This window comes from Seriola dumerili, unplaced genomic scaffold (genome assembly GCF_002260705.1).
Source record: "Seriola dumerili isolate Sdu_G_001 unplaced genomic scaffold, Sdu_1.0 BDQW01000219.1, whole genome shotgun sequence".
Lineage (NCBI taxonomy): Eukaryota > Metazoa > Chordata > Actinopteri > Carangiformes > Carangidae > Seriola > Seriola dumerili.
The window spans coordinates 4,723,010-4,750,610 of record NW_019174474.1 but is presented as its reverse complement, the minus strand read 5'-3'; the positions used below and the strand labels follow the sequence as shown (position 1 = coordinate 4,750,610).

Genomic DNA, 27,601 nt, shown 5'->3' with positions numbered 1-27,601 from the left:
CTACCTGTGATATCCCAAGTTAAGAAGATTACTTAGTCACAGAACATGTTAAAACAGTTACCAGGGGCAAGGACACATTATTTGAACTTCACAGTTCATACACATGGAAATACAAAGCATTTTAATAAGACAGTAGGGAGGCTTAAAGAAGCATAAACTACAATCTTTAAAATCCTAAATAATCAAAAAAGCGGTTTAAACGTTTATTAAACAATCAAAATGGTCATATACTGGTATCAAGTGTGTGTGTTCTCAAAATTAGAAAAAGCATGTTTTAAAACAATTCATAGTTTTATTGAAAGCAGTGGTGAGAGGTTCGTTATACTGTTTGTCCACAGAGGATCAGTTGGTGTGTTCATGTCCATGCTTCTGAAAATCAGGAGTACTCCTGTAAATACCCCATTCACTCCAACTAATCTGCTAACCTGTATTTTTCTTTCAGATTTCAAGCTATAAAACCTACTTTAATACTTTCATACACTCACATCGTCCTTTCACCTTCACTGTGATGTTACCTTTATATATCAGATAATCTTCCACTTCCATATCTGGCCTGTGCAGATATGCAGTAGTGTGACTGGTTTGCCTCTGTGTGCCTGTCATAGGATGGAGGAGTCTCTGTGTCTTTCTGCGCTGCGGTCACAGTTCTACTCTGTGCCTGCAGGGGGCACCTTCCCTCCTCTACACCCCTCTGCCCTCCACTTGCACCTGCCTGGAGGCCGCTACCCTGGAGAACTAAACCACACAGCACTGGCTGAGAGGTAACATACACACACACACACACACACACACACACACACACACACACACACATAAACACACATACACACACACACACACTTCTTTCTTTCTTACGTTCTTTCTTTCTTTCTTTCTTTCTTCCTTTCTTCTCCCTCTGTCTGTAGGGCTGTGTAATGTATCTCTGTAGGGTAGGCACGGGTTACTGAGTGTGTGATATTTTTAGCACACACCCCACAGTGCCTCCTATACACTCATCACACACACTGCCCTTCACACACACACACACACACACATATACACACACACTGCACACCCATACACATGCATATGCAAGCCACTGCATACATAAAAACTCAAACATGCACATAAGGAAGTCTTTTTTACTCCCTCTCTCTCTCTCTCTCTCTCTCTCTCTCTCGCTTGCTCGCTCGCTCTGTTTTCTTTGAGTACTTTGAGTTCCTTCCTCACTTTCACAATACACATTGTTTCCCTGTGGCATAAAGCACAGGGAAATGTTTGTTTTTGAAATGGATGGTATTTATCATCTGCTTCTATAATGGCTCCTGCATATCTTGTAGGTTTGTTTGTGTGCAATTGATTGCTGGTGAATGTGCTCTGCTTTGTGTGTGTATGCGTGTGTGTGTCCTTTTCCTGTGGATACCTATTAAGTGTTCATCTGCTCTTGCTCAGTCATGCTGTGTATGGATTATTTTCCTCATGGTAAGTGGAGAGCGTGTGTGCATATTTGTGTGTGTTTCTGTGAGTGTGTGTATGTTGGAGCAGAAATGTTTGTGTGAGGTTCACCAGTGTGTGGTTAATATCTGCCTCATGTTGGGTGTTGCATCTCTCACCTTCTCCCCCTGCGTGTGTGTGTCTGTTGTGTATGTGTGCATCCTTGTCAACCTCCCCCACAGGCTACAGATGGAGAATGAGCTCCGCCAGCGAGAGAGAGAGCAAGAGCGTGAACGAGAGAAAGAAAGGGAGCGCGAGGCAGAGCTGGAACGAGAGCGGGAGAGGGAGAGGGAGAGAGAGAGGGAGGAGGAGAGGGAGAGAGAGCGGGAGAGAGAGCTGGACAGACAGAAGGAGAAGCAGAGGGAGAGGCAGCAGCAGATGGTCCGAGCGGCGGAGAGCCACTACCTGGCTGAGCTGCAGGCTCGGAGGGCGCCACCGGAGGACAGGGCCAGGCCAGGGGAGAGGCTGACCCCAAACAGACTGGGTACCTACACACGAACATGCGCACACCCACCACACACATGCACTCATGTATGTCTGCACAGACGCAAGCAAAAACACAACCACATACTCAGAGTTGAAAAAAACGCTTATAATCCTTTTCTCACTAACGAAGTCCCTGGTCTCCACCTGGTTAACTAAATACATTATTCTGAGCACAGATAAGAGATTGTTACTCGTTGAAAATTACATGAGAATGCCATTTAAGAAGTTTTGATCCTAAGTAGTTACATTTTTTGAATAGCCAAATATATTGATATCTACTGGGCAGATGGCCATCAAATTTGGTATGGATACTTATAGCCCCCAAAGGACAATGATTTTCTAGACCCCTTGACCTTCCTCATGTGCACCACCATGCCAAATTTTCCATTTGTATACAAAAATATCAGCATATAATAGGCATAAAATTAGCACAAGCATGCTCCCCAGAGGATGAATCCTCTGAATTTTATTCTCTCCATGAGTTTTAATGGGGCTTCAGCATCAGGTCTTAAGTTCAACTCTGCACACAAGATATCTTGTGATCTCATGCAAAGTAGAGTCTTTGCTGAAATTTGCAGAACACAGTCAAGTTCCTTAAATATTGAACACTTCTGGTTACAATGACCCCGTGACCTTTACTGTAGAGGGTCAGTGTAGGAAGAATACATGACTACTATATGACATGGTTGATAATAGATAATATGCCGTTTGCTTCGTCTTGGATGCTTTTCCTTGTGTCAGATTTGCACTCAAAATGTATTTATGTATAAATGAATCAAGACAAGACAGTGTTTGTAGCACAGCAGTAAATGTGCTTCTTTCACATCTGTTACTACTTTCTACAAAGTAGTACTTTGAAACTTTATGATGATTCACGATGCTTCACTTTTCTCCACTTTCACACATTAAACAAATATAGATTACAAATAAATATACAAAATATATGCATTGAAATTTAATGAAATACAATTATTTTTATTTTTAAACAACCTATACAGCACTAAATGCACATATTTTTAACCTTTTAGTTAGAATTGTATTGGTGATCCATCGGATTTTCCACCCTGTCAAAAAGTGTTAAGTATGGGAATGATGTCTGAATAAATCTCTGGATATTACAGAAAAGATTTTTTGCTGTTCATCCAAATATCTACACAAACATATTAGTATTGACATAACACGTTCAACAACTAATTTTATGGTTTCTGTATTTATGTTTCAGATAAACCCAAGGATTCAGAGCATCCAGGTTTCCCAGCACCTAAACCTCTGCCCCTGCAGGCTGGCCTTCACTCTTCCAGGGGCTCTATCCCACACCCAATGCCCAGCCTGGTGCCTTCTCACCTGGGGAAGCATCATGCTGCTGCTCTGGCAGCCGCCATGATGACTCAAAGGGCCAGCGAGGAGGCGTGGTTAGCACGGCAACGAGGACAAGGGCAGGAGAGGGAGGGTCCGCTGGAGCTGGGCCTCAGGTCACCAGGGAAAGGGGTGGATCAAAGGAGAGACATTTACAGGTGAGAATGCCAAATAAACTAGCTTCACAAAATGGTTTGTTTTCCTTCTGTGATGTCACACAGTTTAGGTGGACTGTGAGTCTAAATGGAACTGTATATGGCTTTCTATTTTCCTAAACAGAACCAATTCAATCCATCACAACCCAGGCAGCAAAGATGTACCCCCTTGCCTCGGTGCCCCACCTCCTCTTATCTCCCCTAAAGGTCCCCATCATACTCCTGCTGCTCCAACTACACTGTGGAACCCAGCTTCCCTTGTTGACACACCTACAGACTCCCGCAGAAAACTCAACCCTCCTACACCACCAAGTCGACCGCCTCCGGGACTGACGAGAAACGACAGACCCTCGCTAAGCTGGGGGGAGAAGCTGGAAGAAGGAGGCAGGAGGAGGGCAGAAGGCCCAGAGAGGTACCCCTCACTGAGGGCGGCTAGTTTACAGGAGTCCTGGAACAGGACTGAGCAGGACAGAGCCATTCAGAGTCTCTACCACCGGCATCACATCAATAACCTCCACCAGAGATCCTGCGTACCTCTGTCGATCCCCAGCACTGACCTGGGGGGACTGTGCCGGGAGGCCTCTCCGTCTCCGGTGAGGGAGCGACAGAGTCAGGCGCCCGACAGCATGCTGGTGTATGACGAGGTTCTCCAGCAGCACCGTCGGCTGCTCAGCAAGCTTGACCTGGAGGAGAAGAGAAGGAAGGAGGCCAGAGAGGGAGGTGAGCAGGATGATAGAGGAGGATAAAGGGGAGGGAGTTTTTTAGCAGGAGGGGGAAGTGGTAGGCAGAGGAGATGACTACAGGGAATGATTGCTTTTTTTGATGAAAGATAATTTCAGTCTTGCTCTGCTCTTGCCAGGTTATTACTATGACCTGGATGAGTCGTATGATGAGAGTGACGAGGAGGAAGTGAAAGCCCATTTGAGGAGAGTGACAGAACAGCCGCCACTCAAACTGGACACGTCCTCTGAGGTGCATAAATATAGGTTCACATACACATTCATCACAGGTTTGAAGTTTGAACACTTTTGTTGATATATATGATATTCACCTGCCCAAATTCCTCTTCCTAAAGAAAGTGGATTTGCTACGTGTGTGTGGTCTGACCACGCTGGCCCATCGCGATGAGCTTCTGGCACAGAAGAGGAGGAAGAGGAGGAGGATGATGAGAGAGCGCAGCCTCTCTCCGCCGGCCGTGCGGGGCAAGAGAAAGGCCTCTTCACCTTCAACACCTACAAATCCCTTAAGTACCCCATACTCTGCCGAGCAGATGGACTGCACCCCCGAACTGGAGGAGAAAAAAGACTTCCTCCTTATGTTCAACCTCTCCCATGTCAGCCCACAGCAGAGGAGAGGTAATAACCTGTTCAGCATCCACACACATCCTACGTGTTACTCTGCTCTGTGCACAGTTGTTCTGGTGATTCCCTGTGGAAAAATACAACATTCAGTTTCTCTCAGTTTTGCTTTTTTACCAAGGATGTAGGAGCAGTGAGGAGAAAATAAAGTTAGGAGAATTCTGGAGGTTGTAGCAGGGTTTTCTACTTTCTCCAGCAAGGGTAGATTTTAATCTACAGTCTGTCAAAGTATACAATAAGTTAAGAATGTATGAATTCCTTTGAAAAAAGTTATTAAACTAATACATTTTTTATGTAAAAATGTAGACATTCACATTTTAAAAATAGGCAAAATTAAATATTTAGATAGATTTTGTTAGGTTTGGAATAATTTTGTACCGCATGCATATATACATACGGTACGAGGGAGAGTTTCTCTACTACATGTTACTGATACAGTAACTCTGCAACAAACACTATCCTCTGTAAAGACTGTGTTTGCAATGTTGAACTGTTGAGCTGTACTCAAGGCTCATTAGTTCCCATTCCTTATTTTTAAAAAGCTGTGAATTTGCTGTGTTTACTTGGTTTTTGCCATTTATTATTTATTATTAATCTGATAAATAAAATTCACAATACAGAAATCCAGGCAAAAATCTGATTTAAAATACAGTTAACAGTGAATATTTACTGTTGTTGAAATTTTTTTACTTGCTTAGAGGGACACTGGCGCATAATCAGCACCTCATTTGCACTGCTTTTCAATTTTTCTCTCCATTTTCTGTTACAGGAAGCAATCAGCATAACAAGAGAATGTAGTTTTCTGTAAACTTCAGTGTTCAGCTTTTGGATGAATAGGGGAGATAAAATCTGGGTTAAAATCTGTATACACCAATCTGCTCCAAACCAGTTGATACTTTTTAGGCGAAAACTGGTACAAACTGAAAGTGAGTCTGTGGTGCTCTTGCAATCGACATTACCCTCAGATCATCCATTTGCTGACCTTTTTCCTTCAGCTCCTGGTGCCAGTCAATTTTTTAAATCCTCCTATTTTCAAATATGAATGACAGCTGTTCTCATTCTGTCTTTTTCTCTGTAGATAAGGAGAGGACAGAGGAGCTGCTGAGGGCCATTCAGAGGAAGACTGTGACGTTAGACACTCTCAGATATAATCCTTTACCTCCGTGTAGCAGTCCTCCTGCTCCCGCAACTGGTAAGACACACACAGACAGAGAGGCAACTACACACACACACACACACACACACACACATTTATGTATAAAGCTGTGGAAAAACTCCTTCTCATGATCTGTGCACATTTGTTTTTAGGTGACTCCTCCTCAGCCCCTCTGCCGTGTCAATCAAATGGACATCTGTACCCAGACTCTCCCAGCCCTTCACCTCCTTACTTACATAAACCTAAGCACCTCCATAATGACACATTCAAACCCTCCATGGACTCGCAGGTGGCCCGTGTTCCTCCACCCTTGGCCTCTCAATGTGAAAAGGTTGAATTCATGGAGGCTCAGCCAAACAGGAAGCTCCAGGGGCTCCAGAACGGCGTTGTTGTTTCGCCTCAGAAAAAGGAGCTCAATCTGGTGCAGAATGGAAGGAATCGACCCTGGGAGAGATTCACACCTGAGGCCTTTGCTCAGCACTTCCACCAGGCTGTGCTGAAGTCCACACACAACACACTGCAGAACAAAGGTTAGCCTCTCACTCCCATAGGTGCATGGCTATTAGGTTTGATTATGAATTGTAAAATGACAATGGTCTGCCATCTGGTGGTGTTTACGTGAACTACCCTAAAATCTCTAATGGTGTACATTCAGTGTGTTGGCTCCTTGTGAGGTGCTGCAAAGACTGACTTTACCCTTTTGTCTCACTCCTTTCCTCTAAGGAATCTCAAATTGTGTCCCTGAAGCTGGCGTGAAGGCTGAGCACTCGTTGGCTCACAACATCTCTCACCCGAAACATTCAAATCTTAACCATGCCCCTCAGCATGCACACATCAACGGCAATCACTTCCATTCTCCGGTGGTCAGGCGGGACACTGCAGCACCACGAGAAAACCTGTCTGATGAGGACGAGGAAGAATCTGGGCAGGAGGATGAGGATGAGGAGGAGGAGGAGGAGGAGGAAGCGGAAGAAGCTCCAAGGAAGTGGCAGGGTATTGAATCTATTTTTGAGGCCTACCAGGAGTATGTGGATGGTAAGTCAATGTCCAGTCAGTTTTATGTGTATAGCCCAGAATTTGTGTCAGAGGGATTCAAGGTTGCTCTGAGTGACTGTTCCCTCATAAAGCATTGAGGGGGTTAAATGGGGGACACAGAATAGATAATCTAAAGAGAAAACAACCATGAAAATACTTAAGCAGGAAATACATCATTGCTCATTTTTGTTTGATGTGAGGAAAAAGTGTTATCATAAAATGATTGAAAATAAGGCTTGACTAATATTGGATTTTGGAGGTTGATACTAATATTTATATTTGACAGTTAAAAAAAACATAACAATATGTTATCCAATATTCACTTTTTAACATAAATGCATAACATAAACATTTCTAGTAAGGAACCCTTTTTAAATGAAATAATTAATTTACAATTGAAAAATATATCTGCAAGCGCTCCCTAGAAGACAAACTATGTCATGCTTTGTATTGGAACTATGTTAAATTGCATTCTCCCTATAAAATGAAAAAAATGTCACTGTTTCTGAATTACCTTTCTGTTGCTTTTTAAGAAATGGAGTTGCACCTTGTGAAGCAATGTCATTTTACATCCCTTACATTACTGTGTGTGAGGCTCAGGGGGACTGTTTTACACTCTGTGTGAAAGAGATAAATGCATATAATTTCCCCTTGTTTATGGTTTCTGTGTATTTCTTCCTTCACAGAATGGAGTATAGAGAGGCAGGTTCTTCACAGTCAGTGTAAAAGACTCGAAGCACAGAACTATAATCTGACCAGAACTGCTGAACAGCTCTCTCTCACTATGGGGGTAAGTATCTGAGAACATATCCGCACGCCTGCCTCTTCGTTTCTTGCAGATTTGTGTGCTTTCGTTCATCCATGTCAGGGTTCCCATTTTCTGTTTAGACTTCTTTCTGTAAGTGATGCAGCTTAGTGCAGAAAATCTTGGGTCCGTAATTAAGAGTTGTGTCCACCCTTCATTTGACAGGAGCTGGTGAGTCAGAGGCAGAAAGTGAGAGAGGAGAGAGAGAGACTGCAGGCCCAGCTGGAGCACTTCAGGAGGTGTTTGACACTACCTAACATTCACTGGGGCAGGGGGCAAGTCAACGGGCACACACCGAGGTGACCTCTGACAACGACTCTGATGGATTCGCCTCTGACAGGAAAGGAGCAGTAACAAGAACAAGATGGACTGGAGCCAGGCCACTCTCTGCACTTGAAGCACTTGAAGGAGCCAATCCTTGTCTTGTTACCTTTTCTGGCCAATCAGTTATGTTACCTGACTGGTTCCAGATTTAATTGATTACCTGCCATGTTTGCCACAGTAACATCAATCCACCATGACCATATAGTCTGGGCATTCCCACTTTCTTTGTTGCTCTGCCAATGGACTGTAACAATACTGTGTAGGCGAAACAGCGTCTCTGTAACGCTAACCACTCCCACTAGTCCCTGAGTTGGCTTTAAGGACTTTCCACCATTTAACTCATATCATATCAATTTCTGTGTAAACTGTATTGATCCACACTAATGAGATGTATCACTTGGCACAAATCTGTAGCCTCTCTGGACAGCAGTGAGAAGAGACTAAGTGTGCAGAGGTCACTTGGTTAAAACTCAGAGAATGAAAATTGAGTCAAGGAATCAAAGCACACCTCAGGCCTTAAACTTGACAGGATGCACTTGAAATGGAATTTGAGGAAATACTTGACCGTCCTCCGTGTGGTATAATGTTGTAGTGTCTACTGAGTACTGTATCTGACAGATGAAGCAGTTTTTGTGCTGGTAATGGTTCTACAGAGGATAGGAAACATCTAAAAGATAATATCTATATAATGGCAAATGGTATCAGTGAAGTTTTTTTTTTTGAGGTTTAATACATTTTTCATTGGTAATGTCACTTGTGATAGACAAAGAATTTTGTATGTTTTATTGTTTTAACCATTTCTTGTGGGAAGCCATATGTTTTGATTGAACTGCTGCTGGTCAGAATCAAAATGTTTAGAAAATAAAGGGTGTTATGACAGTTGTATTTGGAAATTGTCATGTGATGTCAAAATGTTTAGGGGTGGACAAAGAGGAAATAGGGATGAAAGACAACATGGCAACCGTCAGTAATTGTTATGGTTGTCATTACCATCGTTCAGATGGCCCAGAGTCTGTCTCCTGAGCCCTTCACATGCCTACAAATGTCAACAAAACTTGAAGAGAATAAAAGTTTGGATTTGATTTCATTGATTTGACACTATACGTGTAGTTAGATAATTGAGTGAGACTACAGTACTTTTAGATATTCTGTCCAACCATACAAACCTGAAGGTGATCTCATATGGCATTATTTAGAAAAACTAAGTTTCAATTAAGGAGATAGAAAAGCCAAGTCATTATTCACCTTCACTTCAGGACTATGTCAGAACATATAAACAGTGTCTTTTCACTTGATACTCTTAGAGTACTTGAAATTCTGTAATTGTTTATGGGTAACATAGACTTCAGAATGACACTATCCTTCTGTGGATAACAAACTACACCTTCTGTGGTCTTTGGATGAGATTTATTTTTGTTCACACCAGATAAAACAATGTCAGAAAATTCATAATTTCTGCCTGTTTGCCTCTGAATATTGAAAATCCCAGGAGCCCTTTCCTACAAGCACAAACTACAATAACAACTTCCCCAAATCACCTGACCTCCCTCCATCACCTGCTCAGTCTCCTCTGCAAACTTGCTGTGAAATCCTGCATATTTGTTTCAATCAGTTGTTATGTAATGTATTATTTGGGCTGTATAATTGCAATGAATTATTTATTAACATATATTGCTGTACATTCTGATGGAAATTTACATTAAAATATTTGTAAAATGTCTATTATCTGTGATTGTCACGTATCTGGGGAGAGATCAAGTTTTCACTTCTGATGAATATTAAACAGTTGCACAGTTTGTGCAGCCAAACTCACAAATATTTACAACTGAGTCTTCTAATGCATTTGCTCTTCAGTAATCACTAACTATTTTCTCTAATCCTGAACCCCTCTCCAGCTTGGGCTGATGTATGTTGTCAACCGGTTTTGAATACACAGAGGTAGTAAATGAAAATTAGTTTATCATGTCAGACCCTCTATTCATAAAATATTTCCTAGCTACACAATATTTCCCCAGTAATTAAAGTAGCTGAATTTAATCATTGTAATTTTCTACAGAGCATGTGCTCCATTGTCAGTTAATGAAGGGGACAGTTAACTTGCCCTATGATGTAATGGAAGAGTGTAACCAGATGTAAGATGGCTGCTCCGACTGCATGGTTGGTGAAATTCAAAGGTCGCTGTCACTCTAATTACTTAGTGTGTCAGTTCCATGTTTACTGAAAAACACTGCCATGTTTGTCTTCTTTGGTTTGTAAAACAAGATTAAGAAAGACAACCAAATGAAGAAATGAAGTCCCATGAGCAGGTAAGTATGGCGTATATACCATTCTATTGCATAGATGATTAATTTATAGTGCCATATACAGATGGATAACTGACCATCCTTTTCTGATTTTAGATTTTTTGTCTCTGAACTCTACTGGAGGGATGGGACACCAATCTTCCAAAAGATATTCCCTCATTTGGTGAGATGTTGCTCCAAAATCTCCAATGTGTGTTTAATTGGTTTGAGATAATGTGACTGTGAGTATATAGTATAGTAAATGATTCATTTTAATACTCATCAAACCATTCAGTGATCTCTTGTGTCCTGTAGATGGGGGTATAGTCATCTTGGAAGAGACCACTCCCACCAGGATAAAAATGTTTCAACACAGGATAAAAGTAGAGGTGGATATAGGCTACCTTTATACAAGTACTGTGTCTAAGTACAATTTTTAAGTACTTGTACTGTCCCCAAGTTTTTTTCTTTTTATATGACTTAATACTTGTACTCCACTACATTAATTTGACAGCTATGCTTACTAGTTACTTTGCAAATGAAAGGCTCTGCCCACCCACCCAGGTGTTTTCAGTTACCCTGGCTGATTAGACCTCTTGTCAGGTGTAAATTGGATGAAACTATGCTGGACATTACATAATTTCACCGAACTTTGTGCAATAACAATGATACTCGGTAAGTTTTCCAGCCACAATAAAATCAACAGTAGGGTGAGGGAGATGTCAGTAGAGCAAAGCACTGAAAACACCTGTGTGGGTGGACCATGGGTGTGGCCTTTAAGATTTTACATACAAATCATATACCTTTTATAAAATGTGTTGCTATTGATTAAATTACCAAACATAACTTATAGCATGAGCTCCATCTCAACCTGCTACAACATTAACATGCTGCTTGTATATACTTGAAAGCATCACTTGTAGGAAATCAATGATATATGTAATTATATGAACATATAACACTGACAGAGCCCATTCTGAGTAATGAGTACTTTTACTTTAAGTTAATTTTTCTGAAAAACATTTTGAATGCCTGTTTGAAAGTGACCCTTCTCTCTATGGGGACAAGCAGACTCAAACCACAGCTAGGAAATTTATCCTATAGCACACAACCAACAGACCACCTCATTGGGTAAAACATACAGACTATTGCTGATTCCATTGAGTTAAATGCAGATTCCACTTTGGTCACCTTTCCTGTTTCAGTCACAAAGAGTGCTCAGTTTTAGTCAGTTGAGAAGTCTTTGTTGCTGAAGCTCTTAACCATCTGTGGCATAATAAGGACCCCTCCTTTAAAGTTTTCTCTTCTTGCTTTCTTGATCTAAAATCAAGCCCTAATCAAAGCTAACTCAGCATCTTTTATACATTTTATATGATACTTAATAGCTTTGTTTTATGAAACGGTACACCAGTGTGGAAGCATATGTATTTATTATGTTTCTCCTCTGATTTACTCAGGTTTAATATAATGAACATGGCTGATCTATTAACTACAATACAGTGCGCAGCTGCTTAACACCATTGATTTGTTCAACATACGTCAGTTTCAACAAGGACAAGAGGGATTATGCAGTACATGGAGCAACATAACAGTGGAAAAAGATGTTTTGCATGGATAAAGCACCACCATGTGACAAACCAAGGGCTGAAAATGGAAATGCCTGGCAGCTATTCACATGGGTTCTGGATGACTATCAGCAGAAAGTCATTCTCTGCGGAGACATGAAAGAAGAGAAGATGGAGGAATAAAAAAAATGCAGTGAAAACAGTAGAACCTCAGCTCCCCTCTTACAAGTTACAGCTAATGTCTGAAATAATATAAAATCTTTGATAAAATGGTCATCATTAACCCAACAATATCAATGTAATTGCGACGCACTCACCTGGTGCAACCAGGATCTCATGTTTCTTGGAGCGGATGCGGAGGAAGGTGAGATCATTCTGAGGGTCCATATCCCTCACTGTACTCCTGGCCTTCATCGTGAGGTGGCGAAGATGTCCTGCATACTGAACTGTTGTGGAGTTATCTAAAGTTGTTCTGATGGGAATACCTGAAAAGATAAAACAGCAACCTTAACAGTGAGACTGTATAGTGAGCATGTTTTATCAGAGGAAACTGCTGTGCTTGATATTAATGCTGTTTGTCTTACCTTCAGCATTGACAACTATTGTTCCAATTACACCTTTATGGGCTTCGATCCTCTTCAGTGTTTCCTCAACTTCAGCCTGCAGGACAAAGAAAATTAAAAACATTTAATAAAACACCAAGTTATGGAATGACTGGCAAAGTCTGGGTTAATAATAATAAAGAAAAAAATAGTAATAAACATCAACTTTAAGGATGGTCGATTTGGTTTCCGTCAAGGCAATCGTTATCAAGGTCGGTACCAGTAAGGTACGTTACATGTAACATAATTTATCCTGTTACAAATGTTTTCGGTTATCTGACTTTAATATAAACATTAAGGCTATGATGAAATATACATTTATGAAAACGTATGAACTTACGTGCTCAGTTCCTACCATTTTGCGACAACTCCAACTTCTCTGTCTCCACTGCGCGTCTCTCTGTTGCCAAGAGAAACGGAATTAACGTCAGACGCAAGCGGACGTGGTAGCGTAGCCGTCATTGTGTGGAGGTAGGTTGTGCGCTGTTTATCTTCACTGCGAAAATGCCGGAGTTAGCGGTGGAAAATGTGGTCGTTCATCCCCTGGTGTTGCTCAGCGTGGTTGATCACTTTAACAGGTCAGTAAATTCAACATTCGTGATGAGCCTTTACCAGTGCTGGCAGTTAAAATTTCCAGAAACGTAACGCCGATGCTAAGCTAAGCTAATGTTAGCCCTGCTGAGTCAGAGCCCCATTGAGAGTGAATGTAGATATGACCAGGCTAGTTAGCTTGCTGAAACAGTTAAGCTCCTCACCAGTGTTAGTATACAATATATTTTACATTGTTAAATGAGTAAATAACATACAATATATATTAGTATTTTCCCCTGACATGGTCTTATCGTTCATTTCATTAAAAATAGATGAATTGTTAATTTGGGCAGTAGGTTAGCTCACAGTAGCAACCTAGCTAACTACTCAGTCTATGTTTATGAGTCATGGTAAGCAAATAAATTAATTTGTTCTGTTAATTTGACTGTTCAATCTACAGGATAGGAAAAGTTGGCAATCAGAAACGAGTGGTTGGAGTCCTACTGGGATCATGGCAGAAAAAAGTTCTTGACGTTTCAAATAGTTTTGCAGGTGAGTCTCGTCGTGACTGTATTTGCTTGGGAGAAACGTATTCAATAAAAATAAATAAAAAAAAAAAAAAAAAAAAAAAAGTTAAAAAAATTAGCACAAGAGGCCCGAGATATACTGAGTTTTATTCCCTCCTATGACACCAACTCTTAAAAACCTGGATCCTTCCATTCTGTCATCTTTCTTTGTAATACAGATTTTCTATTACAAATGAGTAGTTCCAGTCCTAAATAGTTGACATCATTAGGGTTAGTTTTTTTGACTTTAGAAAGCTCCCACCCCAGCCACAGAAAACATTATACAACACTTACACTGGCTGAGTATTTGGCTGATCATATGTAAAATCAATGAAGTTTCCCTTTTAAGATATGCATTAGTCAGGGTTTTACTGAGGACTCATAAGTGCTACAGCACAATATGAACCAAAATTATTCTAAAGGTCAATAAATATTGTAGGTCTGCCACAGACAGATTTTGTCAGTTCTTTTAGTCATTGTCAATGTTCCTTTCCAGTGCCATTCGATGAGGATGACAGGGATGACTCAGTTTGGTTCCTGGACCATGACTACTTGGAGAACATGTATGGCATGTTCAAGAAAGTCAATGGTAAGGCTACATTTACGTAATTCATTTGTGTATTACATTACTGTTACCCTGATTTTATACTTGTGAATAACTGCCTTCTCTGGTTTTCAGCAAGAGAAAGAATAGTTGGATGGTACCACACAGGCCCCAAATTACATAAGAATGACATTGCCATCAATGAGCTCATCAAGCAGTACTGTACCAATTCGGTATGTAACAACTTTGCCTTTTCCTTCTGCTTAATGTGCATGAATCTGGACAACACTTTGTTCTGCTCATATTCATTCTGATGTTTAATAACCCACTCATATGTCTCTTTTATCCCACCAGGTGTTAGTCATTATTGATGTGAAGCCTAAAGATCTTGGCCTACCCACAGAAGCATACATCTCCGTGGAGGAAATACATGATGTAAGTAAATCACAGATTGTATTGAAACAGATTTTTCCAAATGTCTTTGGAAAGTTTATTTTCTGCTTCCCATTGAATTAGAAATGACAGAATCTATACATTGTAACTGTATGAGTTACATGGCCATGCATGAAGGCTTTCCTAGGCACCAGTAATTTACAATTAGATTTTTTACTTATTTATTTATTTATCTTTTTTGTGAGAAAGTATTGTCATTAAGTCGGGGCAGGTCTGGATGATCCTGAAATGTTATCATCCTGAATCATCTGAAATAATAACTTTTTACTGAAAATTTGAAGTTGTTCATCCAAACACGGTACTGATTATTTCAAACAAATAATTGTCTTTTGAGAGCTAACTGTTATCTAGTTTGAAAACAAACCTAGGATTGTAGTTGGAATTTTTGTTTATATGGGCGATTCACTATTTCTAGGATGGCACTCCAACATCTAAAACATTTGAACACGTCACCAGTGAGATTGGAGCTGAGGAAGCAGAGGAAGTGGGAGTGGAGCACCTGCTCAGGTACTGAAAGAACTTTCGATTTAAGCACACTACAGCCACACTGTTAATAACATTATAAATCTTTTAGTTACCACAGTAAATAATACTGATTTAAGATCCAGAGCACAAATGATACAACGCTGGTACGAATTTGCTAAAAACACCCAAGCACAAACACCAACAGACAGTAATAGCCACCAAATGAGAACTTCCTGTCTACTTGAGTGAACCAAAATATGTAAACATGCCCATTCTCCTGTTATCTTTTATATCCTATTTAAAGAGATATCAAAGACACCACAGTGGGCACTCTGTCTCAACGCATCACAAACCAGGTTCATGGCCTAAAGGGACTAAACTCGAAGCTGCTGGACATCCGCTCTTACCTTGAGAGAGTGGCAGCAGGCAAACTTCCCATCAACCACCAGATCATCTACCAGCTGCAGGATGTCTTTAACCTGCTTCCAGATGTTAATCTGTTGGTAAGTTGTTGGTGTTTGCAGTACATCTAGTGTGTTTTTAAAGTAATCATTGTAGGGAAATGGGTGTGTGTTAAATTGTAGTGAAGCAGATGTCACTTAATTTTAAGTGACATCTACTTCACAAAGATTTTGTTTATAGTTTAATTTACTTAAAGTTGTGAATTTTGTGAATTTCACAGCTTTTGTTTTTACACAGTGTTAATGATGCATTATTGTAAGGGAAAATAGTCCAGCTAAAATGCTTAAATGTGGAAGTATAAAAGAATGTACAGTAATATAAATGAATATACAGTAAAACAAAAAACTTAAGCTGAAAATGTGAATTTTTTCTTTTAGCCGGCATCTCTAACACAGCTTCTCGTTTCATCCACTGGAGGGCAACCTGAGTCTGGTTTAGTGAAACAAATGTAGTTAATGCTTGTTTGTGCTCAGATGTTGCATGTATATCCTGTACTATTGTAGCTCATAACAAAAAAATATCAACTAAGGGCAGTTAAATGTGGATTTAAACTGATTTAATTTAATGATGTTGTGAAATAAAAATTTATAATGAATCAAAGTTTAAAATGACAGTTTATAGTCATGTAGAGCACTTGCTCAATGGATGACATGCTCAACCACCAAAATAAGTCAGTTGCAGTTCTGTGAAGCACATAAACCAAGATTGTAGATACACATAAAACTTTGGGGACGAATATCTGCTCTTTTCATATTTGAGAAACAAAATATAATTCTGTGTTTGGTCCTTGGCCCATTGCCTGTGATTTCTTTTTGTCTTGTTCAAAAAGTTTCAGTGCATCTATATGAAATCACATCACATCAATTATATTGCCTTTCACAATATTTATTATTAAGCTACCAGACCATTGTTCATTTCATATTATGTATTGTGTGTTGTTTGATTTTCTTTGTTGCTGAATTTTATGTGTTCTGTCTTTGCAGGAGTTCACAAAAGCCTTCTACCTTAAGACCAATGACCAGATGCTGGTGGTCTACCTGGCCTCGCTCATACGCTCTGTGGTGGCCCTGCACAACCTGATCAACAACAAGATTTCCAACCGAGACGCAGAAAAGAAGGAAGGACAGGAGAAAGAGGAAGGCAAGAAAGAAAAGAAAGATGACAAAGAGAAAAAAGATGAGAAGGACAAAGACAAGGAGAAGGAGAAAGCAGATGCTGGCAAGAAAGATGAGAAGAAGAAAAAATGAGTTCTTCCTTTGAAGTCTTCTCTCAAATCATGCTGCCTTCATCTGGATGGTGCTCTACTTTCTGCCCACAGTCACAGCTCTGTATTTGGGTCTCAAGCTAAAAGTAGGGCTCTATATGGGGAACAGTGTCATTTGAGATTTGGCCTCACGGTCACATATGGCACTCATAAAGACTGTTATTATCGTACAGAGATGATGATGTTTTCTTCTTTGGTGTTCTGAACTATGAAAACGTTTATTCTGTTTTCGTAGTTGCCCATGTTTCTGGTGTTGTACAACACTTGGTATTCCTTTATTGTAAGATGGAACTCTTTTTGTTTCTGTATCACTCATTAAATTGGGATCATATTAAATTTTTTTTTTTTGCAGTTACGGTTTTCACTTTTCCTGTTCTCTCTAAATTTAGATAGATAGATAGATAGATAGATAATTGGATACTTTATTTATTCCCTAGGGGAAAAGATCATGATCATGATCATTTAAAAACAGTTGGTAAATTGTTGTACAATAGACATGCAAGTAGTTATATGTACAGTGGTCACTTTTAACATGGAGTTATGAAGACTGAACTTAAGACAAAAACTGTGTGCGTGTGTGTGTATTCCCCATAGGGCAGTATGAACTCAGTGATTGTCAATTTATAGCCTGACATGGAAATGAGGACAAGTTATGTTGGTGAGAAGCTTATCTGGGCAGATGCTGTTAAATCTCAGAAAGCTGTAACTAACAAAATTACACATTTTAGATAGGTACTAAACACCAAAAAACTGTGTTCCAGTTGGAATATCATAATATATGGCAACACCATTTACAAAAATCTAACTATTATTTATTGGCATCATCATTAACAGTATTTCCAAAGCATGATTTTGTTTTTAGCCAACATGGAATGAGAAGTCCTTAAAAAGTCAAACAAACCCTAATGTTCTCCCAAAAAATGGAAATTTGAATTTGTAAATTTGAATGAAATCCATCTGGTGATAAAGATCGTGTCATATGTCTGACAGCTGCAGTAGGGTTACAAAATGGACTTTGAGGTGGTATTTTGTCAACAAATGTGTAATCAAGATGCAGAAAATACAACAAATGGATTGGCTTCTTCATATTACAGCATACGGAAAAAAATCTAATAAGTTAAATAAAATGTGAAGATGAGATGTAGCTCAACAGTTTAATGCAATGGTGAGGAGGGATCTTGGGACATTAGGGCTACATACACATAAAAAAAATCCATAAGTACAGTTGTGATCTCACACAGAGCGGTGTGGTGCTTTTAGAGAGGCAGAGGCGGACTGTCATCCGTTATATTTTTAAAACTGCGTCATCTGCAGCGTCTTGCCCGCACTACTTCTCGGCCACTGTTACCACAACATGCAGTTGCAATCGTAGTAACCAGTATAGCGCATTTTAAGCTCCGGTTGTGTCGGACAAATCAGATTATTGGGAAGGTAAACTGGATTCTGACGTAAAGGACTTAACCCCCCCCCCCCCTCTCTCTCCTCCGGCGGCGGAGCATCGCATGTGCTGCTCGGGCTCGCTCACGGTCAGCAGCAGTCTGTGAGGAGAGCGGCTCGTGCAATCTCCAGTCAACAACAAACCACCCACTTCTGTGCCCCCCCCTCCCCCCTCTCTCTCTTTCTCTCTCCTCCCGGACCCGAGCATGACTCCTCAGACATCTCACTGCAACTGAACGGAACACACGGCCGCCGGTAACATGGCTTCGTATCTGCAGGTGAGGCTGTTAACCGCTGCGTTTGCTTGTCCGGGGATTTGTTTGGTATTCTGATAACTTGTTCACTTGTCGGGGTGTGGTTGTAATGCGCGTCCTGCAGGCCTGTTGTGATAGACAGCGGTTGGCACGAGCTTTCCAGTATTTAGGTTTCAGTTGTGCTCTGCTACATTAGCGTTTGATGTCCATTTACCTCCAGCCCTCCTCGGTCATGTGTGAGCGGAGATAAACAGGTGGTTGAGAGGCTTCTGTGTTGCCAGGGGAGGGAGGGGAGCATAGCTTCACTTTGATTAAATGCGTCTTTGGCGCACGCCAGTGCCAACCGTTTTGCGCAGAGCTGAAGAGATGGCTTCTCCTTGGTCTTATTCCAGATCGCTGATGACGAGAAAGGCCATGATCTGGACCTTTTCTGTGTCCCCAGACATTATGAGAACGATTTAGACAAGGTGATCATCCCCCATGGACTCATCATGGACAGGTAAATCGGTTAACAGCAGCCTCACCACCGACGCCGAACACTGGCGATTCTTAGAAGTCACGTGACACACTCACTGTGGCTCTCTCTATTTCACTTTCCCTGTCATACACACATATTCGTGGTTTATGGTTGGATTACAATAGAGAACTATACTGTATTTGCTTGACAAATCACTAGCCTACATACTGAAGCACATTTGAATGTGAATTTGGAAGGGAGGGGTTAAATGTCCAGTGCAGTGTAGTAAAATGCATTGTAAGCAATTATGTTTAAGTGCAATGTCATGTCAGTGATCTCCTCCTTATTCGCAAGAACTATACAACATTCCCCATTCATTTATGATCCATCTCTTTCCTTTGTTTCTCCCCTCTCTGGTCCAGGACAGAGCGTCTGGCCCGCGACATAATCCGGGACATGGGGGAACACCACATCGTAGCTCTGTGTGTGTTAAAAGGGGGCTACAAGTTCTTCGCAGACCTCCTGGACTACATTAAAGCACTGAACCAGAACAGTGATAAATCAGTCCCGCTGACAGTGGATTTCATTAGGGTGAAGAGCTACTGTGTAAGCTGCCTTTTCCCATTTCATTTCTGGGAACCACTTGTGCTGACATGAGGTGTGTGATATGGACTTGGCAAAGAACAAATGAAAGTAATTACTGTTTATCAGAAATGGGCCGCTGCAGTGTTCAGTGTGTGGTGTTGAGACTGGATGCAATGCAGAGACATTTTGAAAATTCAATGTAGATTTGAGGTGAAGGTTTGAGGTGATTTTTCTTGTGACTTAAAAGCAGAACAGGCAAGACAAAAGTGAAAATGCAACCACACTGGTAATGCTGTCTCCTCTTTCTGTCCCTTAGAATGACAAGTCAACAAACAGTGTCAAAGTCATAGGAGGGGATGAGCTGTCAAATCTCTCGGGCAAGGTTAGTCTTCAGATGTTTGTCAGGAAGAAATGCTTCAACTGCACATTTGTTTTTTGTTTTTTTACACTTCATTAACTGTTATTTCATTTTTCCCTGCAGAATGTTTTGATTGTCGAGGTAAGACATTTTGTTTTTATTCTGTATTACCGGTACACAAGTATGTCAACATATTAATGCAGAAATCATTTAAAGTTCCAATATTGCCAAAAATCGGTCTCACTCGTGATTTGCAACATTGTCCATAATGGTATAAATAACTCAAAGGGATACATACCGACCTCCATATAAACAGGTGTTTGACAAATTCATATAGTCTCACTGTATTTGTTGAACCAGTTTGAACCAGTATTTATTCAATTTGTTCATCTTTTAAAATTATATGCTACATTAGGCATAACCTATTAACTTTAAACTAATTGGATATAAAACACAAAAGTCTGTTGTCAAATGTCATATTTTAAGCAATGTTTCCTGTGTGTTGCATTGTCAAAAGGATATTGTGGAGACAGGAAGGACAATGCAGACGCTACTTTCCCTGCTGAGTGAATGTAATCCCAAGATGGTTAAAGTTGTAAGGTAGGCATCATCACATACAGTTTACAGTCTGGGAATTATGAAATGAATGATAGACCTCCACTATAACTGTCTGGTATGCCTTCAGAGAGAGTGCTCTTAGCTAATGGACACACTTCTTTAGGACTGTAATGCGACAGAGGGAGGGAGCAGCTTAACAGTTAATCTGCCATACTATTAACTGCTCTGTGGACATAGAGGCCATTTCTCTTAGGTATTCCTGATAGTTGGTTGAAACAGGAAATATGTTGAGACAATGTGGGTTTCCTCTGATTCTTGCATTGTGGTTTGGTGTACTGGGCAGGATCATTTTTATGGCTTTGATGACAGCCATGTAGTAATTTATCACCCATACATCTCTTGCCAGGCTTCCATCGTGAATAACAATTTCGAACTTGCCTGTGTATTTAAATAAAATTCAGACTTAAACGGTCTGTTAACCCAGTTCACACACACACACACACACACACACACACACACACACACACACACACACACTTGGTATCAAGAATTGCAGATAGTTCCTGTTCCGGTTTTATAATATCTACTACTGACATTTATCCTTCCACCCCAATACAGTAGAGCTAAACAGAATTGTATTTGTGTCACTCAAAGTATAGAAGAAGTACATTTGAAGAATTTAAAGTGCCTTTTTTAATTTGCAGACCTTTTCTTTTAACTGCTTTCATTTACAGCTATTTTTGATGAGGACCAAAAATACAGCGAGGACGGATATTATTCTGAATTTTTTTTACATAATTTTTTCCTTTTTCATTAATTTCCATTTATTCTAGTATTCAGAATAATCTGACACTTTGTTAAATTCATTTTTTTTCAGTAATTTAAGCTTTAAAGCAGAGGAACTCTATTCACTGGTCACCACTTAGCCTGTACTCTGGTATAATGTTGCATCCATGCATGTAAAGTATCCACACAAAGAGGTTGATCTTGAACCCTGAATGGGTATCTGCTCGGTCAAGGTGTTGTGCAGGTCTGTCAGGATTAAAACCTGTACTGAAAATGTATTTTTATGTAAAGGCATTTGTTTCAAATAGGCTTTATTTTCCTCATGTATCATTCCAGCCTCCTGGTGAAGAGGACCCCGAGGAGTTCCGGGTACAGACCAGACTGTGAGTACCTCTGTACTCACGTTACACTACTACATGTTATCTGTGTAGTGTAGTAATGTATGGTAGAGCTTCATGCCTATCACTTTATTTTTTTTAGTTTTATTTAATAAAGCTGTGTTTTCCATGCAGGATTAACATTCATTTCAGAAAATATACTCCAAATGTAGCCAAGCTGGGCACTTATGCACTAATGCATGCCTGATAACCCCCTGTTCACCCTGTCAGTGATTATGTAATGCTTTTAGGTTTGAGTTGGATAATCTCTTTAAGATTGTCCCTCAAGGACAGCTGTTACTGTAAGCGTTTTGACTTTCCACTGTACAGCACTGACAGTTTAAGTACAACCTCACACAGACAGTAAAAGAGCAACATCTATTAGTTTACTACAGAGCCTCTTCTTCTTATTTCAGATTAGCCCAAGAGTTTTACTTTCACTGCACTTAAAGTGGAAATTATGTGTTTTCTTTACACGACTCACATCGATGGTATTTGATATTTATTTCAGACATTGGCTTTGAGGTACCAGATGCCTTTTTGGTAGGCTATGCTCTGGACTACAATGAGTACTTCCGAGATCTCAGTGTAAGTTTGCGTGAGTTGATTACTCCCTTCCTGAGTTACAGCAATTAACAATGGCTGGAAATGCTCTTGCAGAAATATAGGATGTCATAGTGAAGTTGTGCTTTGAGAAATTATTAGATGTTTAAGTTAAATAATTAGTGATTTATTCTTGACCTGGACTCAATGATGAACTGATTAGATTTTGTTGGTCAAAGGTCAACGTCACTGTGACCTCACAAAACACGTTTTTGACTATAACTCATGAATTCATATACTAATTATGATCCAATTTAACACAAAGGTCTAATAGGATAAAATGATGAAGTGATGACATTTTATATCCAAATGGTCAATGGTCAACTTCACTGTGATATCATAATGTTCTGTAAAAACACTTCTGGCCTGTGACCATATTTCCTGCAACTTGGCTGATTGGCAGAGGCATACAATGATGAGGCGGTATTTCTAATATGCATACTGACTTTGAATATACTTGACCTTCTCAGTTCCCCAGTGTAAATACACTGTATACTCAAAACCTGCTTAGAATTGGTGTGTAGTAAAGAATATGCTCATTGTCATTTCTTTTGTGAAGTTTACTTTTGACAGAAATTTGATCTGGATTACTGTAGTTGTTTAGAAGTAGGCATACAATTAGTTTCTGAAAAGAATGAGCCAAGGCCATATCCAAACTTATCCAAACTGAGGTCATAAAAACAAATTCTCTTAGTGTATTCCCATGTACAAAAAATGTTTGACTGTCCACCAAAAAAATCTAAATGCTTGTATTATTATTGTTTTCACATTTTATTTTGCTGTTTAGTATACTTTTGATAAACTTTATCTCCATTTATAATAATCTAAATGCTGCTTCAAATCCTTCTCTACACTCCCAGGAATGCAAAAGGGCCTGTTTGAACTGTCACAGTAGGAAAAGCACAGGTGTAAATAATAAAAGTAATTGTGGCTGAATTCCATTTAGTTGGTTCAGTTTTAGGATCCTGGTATTGTTCATGCTGCATCAGTATCACACTGTCATGACTTACTGGGACATGCTAACAGAACAGAGGCATTGTTAATGTTATTAAGAACACCTGTGTGTTTTCTACTACGACAAGTCACAATGTCTGCTGTGATAATGGCCTTTCTGCTGGAAAAATGCAAAACTCTTCTTGATTAATTCGATTTTAATTAAATGTTTTCTTTGAAAAGTCTAACATAAACACATTGAGTAAAGAATTTGTCACATTTCCAGAAACCAAACCAAAGATATGACCTCTAGTGGGTTTTTCCACTGTGAGAAAAATCTAATTCCTGGACAACTGAAACGAATCAAACATGAACTCACTCTCCTCTGGTTTGCTTTTATTTCAGCACATCTGCATACTAAATGACCAAGCCAAGGAGAAGTACAAAGTGTGAGCAGATAAAGTGCTGCAGAGGTGATACCTGAATCAATGAAGACTAGGACCACTGTGATGACCTTCCTTAGCTTTGCTGTGTTTTGAATCTTATTTATTTTTCTACCTAAGAGTCCACAAAATATGACTTGTGGGTTGTATATAACTTTAAGAAGAACATTTCCTTTGCCCCCCATTGAATAAGTGGGATTAATTATGTATATTAAGAATATTTTGGATGTTAAATTTTGATTTATTTATTCACTTCCGTGTATAGACTCTGCCTGTAAATTGCAGTTTTATCTTGGAGATGGAAAATGAATGTTATTAATTTGCCCTGGCACATTAAATCACAGGTCTCAGGCGTCTGCTTTATGTTCAGTTGTCAGATATTAGCACTCTTCAGTTTGTACACGTTTTTATTTTACTTAGAATGATATGTCCTCTCATTATGCCATAAAATGACTGACTTGGAATGTACTGTATGTTTTATTTCATATCTGATGTTTTCATGGAGGACCTGTTTACAGCAATACAAATCCCTTTGAAACCTTGATTCCTGTTTTTTTTCTGTGGCACTTCATCAGTTTCCCCAGCAGAGGGAGTAATGTTACATGTTACATGTTTACAAATAACGTCGATACTTTTTTTTGTCATATTCGAGTAAACATTTTCAAGTCCCTGTCCTTACATAAGATTTTTTTGTGCAGTCCCACAGTCCGTTTTATTTTGGAGAAGCAAATGTATAAATGCCACAAAACTCGAAGCCACAGTGCCCAGATAATTGAGGCTAACGCTCGTCGCCTAATTATGACGACATATTTTCGTTTTCAGTTTGATTTCATTTAACGTTCGTCTAGCCGTTATAGCAATTAAGAATAACATTTTTCGGGTGAATAATGCAGGTAATCATAAGAATATTGTCACATGTAAACTACTGCTGTCATTAACATTAGGGTTAGCTTTGTGCTAACGTTAGTTTATCGCGTCACCTTGTGACGTACAATGCGTAGTACTGCTGCAACTTGCACCAGTGCTGTGGCATGTTTACTTGTAAACGGAAATCAGCTAGCTATTTAAGACTCAGTCGGACCTGAAAACCCACATATTCAAGCTGTACACGAATAGTTTTCACTTGTAGGTTATAGGTAGGCTTCTAATTTGCTTTTGCATTAAATGCATGGTTTTGTAGCTGTCCCCCGCTTTTCTGTTTCTGCTTTGAAACCGAACAGCTAACATGGATATTAAGGAGGAGACTATAGCCATTTTAAAACAGTTTGACATTGGAAACAAATTGTCTTATCTACCGGTCCTGCCCAAAGCCTCGGTGCTGATCCCGCTGTTTGTGAAGAATGGAGAGCTGTACACCTTGATGACCCTGCGTTCAAAGGAGGTAACCTGCATGGATGTCAGCTGGGTGAAGGACTAATGCGATATCTGTAATTTAACTCTACCTTTGACTGACTTTTGTCTCTGTAAAGTTGAAGACCAGTGCTGGTGAAGTGTGTTTTCCCGGTGGGAAGAGAGACCCCAGTGACAGAGATGATGTGGACACAGCTCTGAGGGAGGCAGAGGAGGAGATAGGTCTATCTCCTGAAGGTGTTCAGGTGGTCTGTAGACTGTTCCCTATCATTAATAAGGTAGGACAACACAAATGACTCTTCCCTGTCAGATCATCAGCTGCTCTGGGTTCATCTTTTTTCTCACATTACCCCCTCAAATCTTTTAACAGAGTGGTCTGTTGGTGACCCCGGTGGTTGGATTCATAGAGGAATCATTTTATCCCTGCCCGAACCCAGCCGAGGTCAGTGCCGTGTTCACAGTCCCTCTGGACTTCTTCACCAGCAAGAAGGAACATTGTGCTGCCCATGGTGCTGCTGGGATGGTTGGGCCATTGCACTCATTTCATTTTGTGGACCCTGATTCAGGAAGCCAGTATCATATATGGGGCCTGACTGCCATGTTGGCCATACTGGTGGCTGCACTTGCTCTCAGAAAACAACCCGAGTTTGATGTTGGTTTTGACTCTGAGGATCCATTATCCTTCTTCCAACAGATTCTACATAGAAGAATTAGTAAACTATGAACACGTCCTTTCCCAATGTTGGTAATGCATTTGTACCAATACAAAATACTGTAAGCCAGATTTATTTAACAGAAGTGTATTAATTTGCATTAATTGTGAGGATATGTGTACAACAGGAAACTTGACTTACATGCAATACTAGATTACTTTGTTTCAGAGCTTTGTATAACTAGTGCATTTAAAACTTTAGAGGGGAGAAAAGAAGCAAATCAAGACGTTTAGATTTTTATTAATTCATTTAATGTAGCAGCAGGATTACAGATATAAACAGAAGAGTATACAAATGTCCAGACCAAGGCAAAGTACATGTTAATAATAATTCAGATGTATGATAACACACTGGGGTTGACCTTTATCCCTACTTCAGGATCTTAAGGCTAGATACTAAAGCTCAAGCTACACAGAACGGATACAACAGAACTGTTGGAGAATGTGAAATAGAAAGCGAACTAGGAAAAGTGAGCAAACTGATTACACACAAGATACAGCTCACACTATTGGCAATTAACAGTTATCATGGTTGCTCCATTTGATCAAGCATTTCACAGCAACAATAGTAATGTTGACAAGCACATCAACACAAGAAAGCTCTCCATAAAACAATCTCCACTGTCTCGTCCCTTTTACCTCACATGTACAAATCTCATGAGGCATGAAAAAAACATTTTCAACAGAAAATAATAAACAAGTTGACAATTCACTGGTGAAGCTGCACAATATTATGTTGAGAGTACTCACTCTGATATCTTGCAATGGATTTCTAAATAGAAAATGTTAACACTAAAATATATGGGTATGGGCTATGGTTGCGCTTGTGTTGTAGAAATAAAACTTAAATCACAGAAAAGTGTCCTGATGTTAGACGGTCCTCAGGAATAAAAAGGACAAGGGGCCAAATAGCAGTGACACAAAAGGGACACCAGTGAACACAGCAGAGTAACGGTTAAGTTATCAAGGCACACAAAGTTCTGTTGAAAGCATCACAATTGAAATTCAAGATACCCCTGCAGTATATTTCACATTTAAATATACATGGATATTCATTTACATGACTGAAGGACAAAACTGATATTGTGTAAAGATTTGTGTGCTATCTTCGCCACTATTAAATCAATGTTTCACATGGTTTTTTTCAGGTGGAAGTGGCTATTCGAAGAGTCAGACTGAGCATCCTGGATTGCTCAAAATGAAACGACTGGACGTGAAAAACATGAAATTACACCACAATCCAAGACAAAACAATCTGACAAATGTACAGTGACACAAATGACAGTTGGTGCCACCCCACCCATCCCCTCTGCCTCAAAATATATGTTCTCATAAACTGTAATTGGTCCGATGTTTGATGTAGAGCAAGCTCTATGTCCACACCATGAGGTAAAATTTACATTCATGAAACTGAAGTCACAGGTTGGCTTTCTGTGTTGGTATGGCTTTAAGAGGCATTACTGTTCCGCACTTCCTCCGCAACATCATGTGCTCTTAAACTCCCCTACCCAAGAGGAATGGAATGCTTGGAAACATCACTACTGTGTTCTAACCTGATCTACACTTAACGGATGAATCAAAGTGCCATTTGAGATGCATGACATTTAAAAAAAAAAAAAAGTTCGAAAAAAAAAAACACACAAGAAACCTAGCCCATGTATTACATTATACAAATTGGGTAAATGTTAAAACAGTAGAATGATGTTCTAACAGATCTGCTTGATGTCCACTTAATTACATTTCTAATTTCAGTCATACACTTCACAATAAACCTCCGCTTCATTTCAGGAAAACATACCAGCAATGATATTCTGTGCTATGAGCATAAACCAAAAACTTTAGTTTTACAAAAATACTCTACATTTT

At 39.8% G+C, this 27,601-nt stretch overlaps 5 protein-coding genes across 10 annotated transcripts in view; 4 read left to right on the top strand and 1 right to left on the bottom strand.

Moving 5' to 3' along the window:
• Positions 1-10,746, top strand: part of LOC111228724 (genetic suppressor element 1-like) — a 38,020-nt gene extending 27,274 nt beyond the window's left edge. For both annotated transcript variants that reach the window (XM_022754739.1, XM_022754740.1), the window contains exons 6-16: positions 606-761; positions 1,656-1,957; positions 3,182-3,473; positions 3,595-4,190; positions 4,330-4,442; positions 4,546-4,825; positions 5,907-6,020; positions 6,137-6,514; positions 6,708-7,019; positions 7,706-7,809; positions 7,990-10,746. In XM_022754739.1, coding sequence (XP_022610460.1) covers positions 606-761; positions 1,656-1,957; positions 3,182-3,473; positions 3,595-4,190; positions 4,330-4,442; positions 4,546-4,825; positions 5,907-6,020; positions 6,137-6,514; positions 6,708-7,019; positions 7,706-7,809; positions 7,990-8,127 — 2,785 coding nt within the window. In that variant the 3' untranslated portion in view covers positions 8,128-10,746. The remainder of the gene's footprint in view (positions 1-605; positions 762-1,655; positions 1,958-3,181; positions 3,474-3,594; positions 4,191-4,329; positions 4,443-4,545; positions 4,826-5,906; positions 6,021-6,136; positions 6,515-6,707; positions 7,020-7,705; positions 7,810-7,989) is intronic.
• Positions 10,747-11,850: 1,104 nt separating this feature from the next.
• On the bottom strand, positions 11,851-12,990 carry dynlrb2 (dynein light chain roadblock-type 2). 2 transcript variants are annotated; one of them, XM_022754618.1, is made up of 4 exons: positions 12,938-12,990; positions 12,580-12,655; positions 12,313-12,480; positions 11,851-12,141 (listed from the first exon to the last, which is right to left on the bottom strand). In XM_022754618.1, exons 1-4 carry the CDS (start codon positions 12,953-12,955, stop codon positions 12,098-12,100), a joined length of 306 nt encoding a protein of 101 aa, XP_022610339.1. In that variant the 5' UTR covers positions 12,956-12,990; the 3' UTR covers positions 11,851-12,097. The 2 variants fall into 2 exon arrangements, with proteins under 2 accessions (XP_022610339.1, XP_022610340.1); XM_022754619.1 differs by having other exon boundaries at positions 12,953-12,986.
• Positions 12,991-13,040: 50 nt separating this feature from the next.
• psmd7 (proteasome 26S subunit, non-ATPase 7) lies at positions 13,041-17,218 on the top strand. Its single transcript, XM_022754399.1, has 8 exons — positions 13,041-13,175; positions 13,589-13,680; positions 14,191-14,283; positions 14,374-14,471; positions 14,593-14,673; positions 15,107-15,198; positions 15,461-15,659; positions 16,602-17,218. The coding sequence occupies exons 1-8, from the start codon at positions 13,102-13,104 to the stop codon at positions 16,863-16,865; spliced, it is 993 nt and encodes a 330-aa protein (XP_022610120.1). The 5' UTR covers positions 13,041-13,101; the 3' UTR covers positions 16,866-17,218.
• Positions 17,219-18,304: 1,086 nt separating this feature from the next.
• LOC111228470 (hypoxanthine-guanine phosphoribosyltransferase-like) lies at positions 18,305-24,217 on the top strand. 2 transcript variants are annotated; one of them, XM_022754359.1, is made up of 9 exons: positions 18,308-18,597; positions 18,966-19,072; positions 19,453-19,636; positions 19,932-19,997; positions 20,097-20,114; positions 20,491-20,573; positions 21,654-21,700; positions 22,206-22,282; positions 23,636-24,217. In XM_022754359.1, exons 1-9 carry the CDS (start codon positions 18,580-18,582, stop codon positions 23,681-23,683), a joined length of 648 nt encoding a protein of 215 aa, XP_022610080.1. In that variant the 5' UTR covers positions 18,308-18,579; the 3' UTR covers positions 23,684-24,217. The 2 variants fall into 2 exon arrangements, with proteins under 2 accessions (XP_022610081.1, XP_022610080.1); XM_022754360.1 differs by lacking the exon at positions 22,206-22,282 and having other exon boundaries at positions 18,305-18,597.
• A 495-nt stretch (positions 24,218-24,712) lies between these two features.
• Positions 24,713-27,358, top strand: nudt7 (nudix hydrolase 7). Of its 3 annotated transcripts, none has more exons than XM_022754288.1 (4): positions 24,713-25,054; positions 25,143-25,301; positions 25,394-25,465; positions 26,884-27,358. In XM_022754288.1, exons 1-4 carry the CDS (start codon positions 24,899-24,901, stop codon positions 26,935-26,937), a joined length of 441 nt encoding a protein of 146 aa, XP_022610009.1. In that variant the 5' UTR covers positions 24,713-24,898; the 3' UTR covers positions 26,938-27,358. The 3 variants fall into 3 exon arrangements, with proteins under 3 accessions (XP_022610009.1, XP_022610007.1, XP_022610008.1); XM_022754286.1 differs by having other exon boundaries at positions 25,394-25,764; XM_022754287.1 differs by having other exon boundaries at positions 25,394-25,768; positions 26,884-26,946.
• The last annotated feature ends 243 nt before the right edge of the window (positions 27,359-27,601 follow it).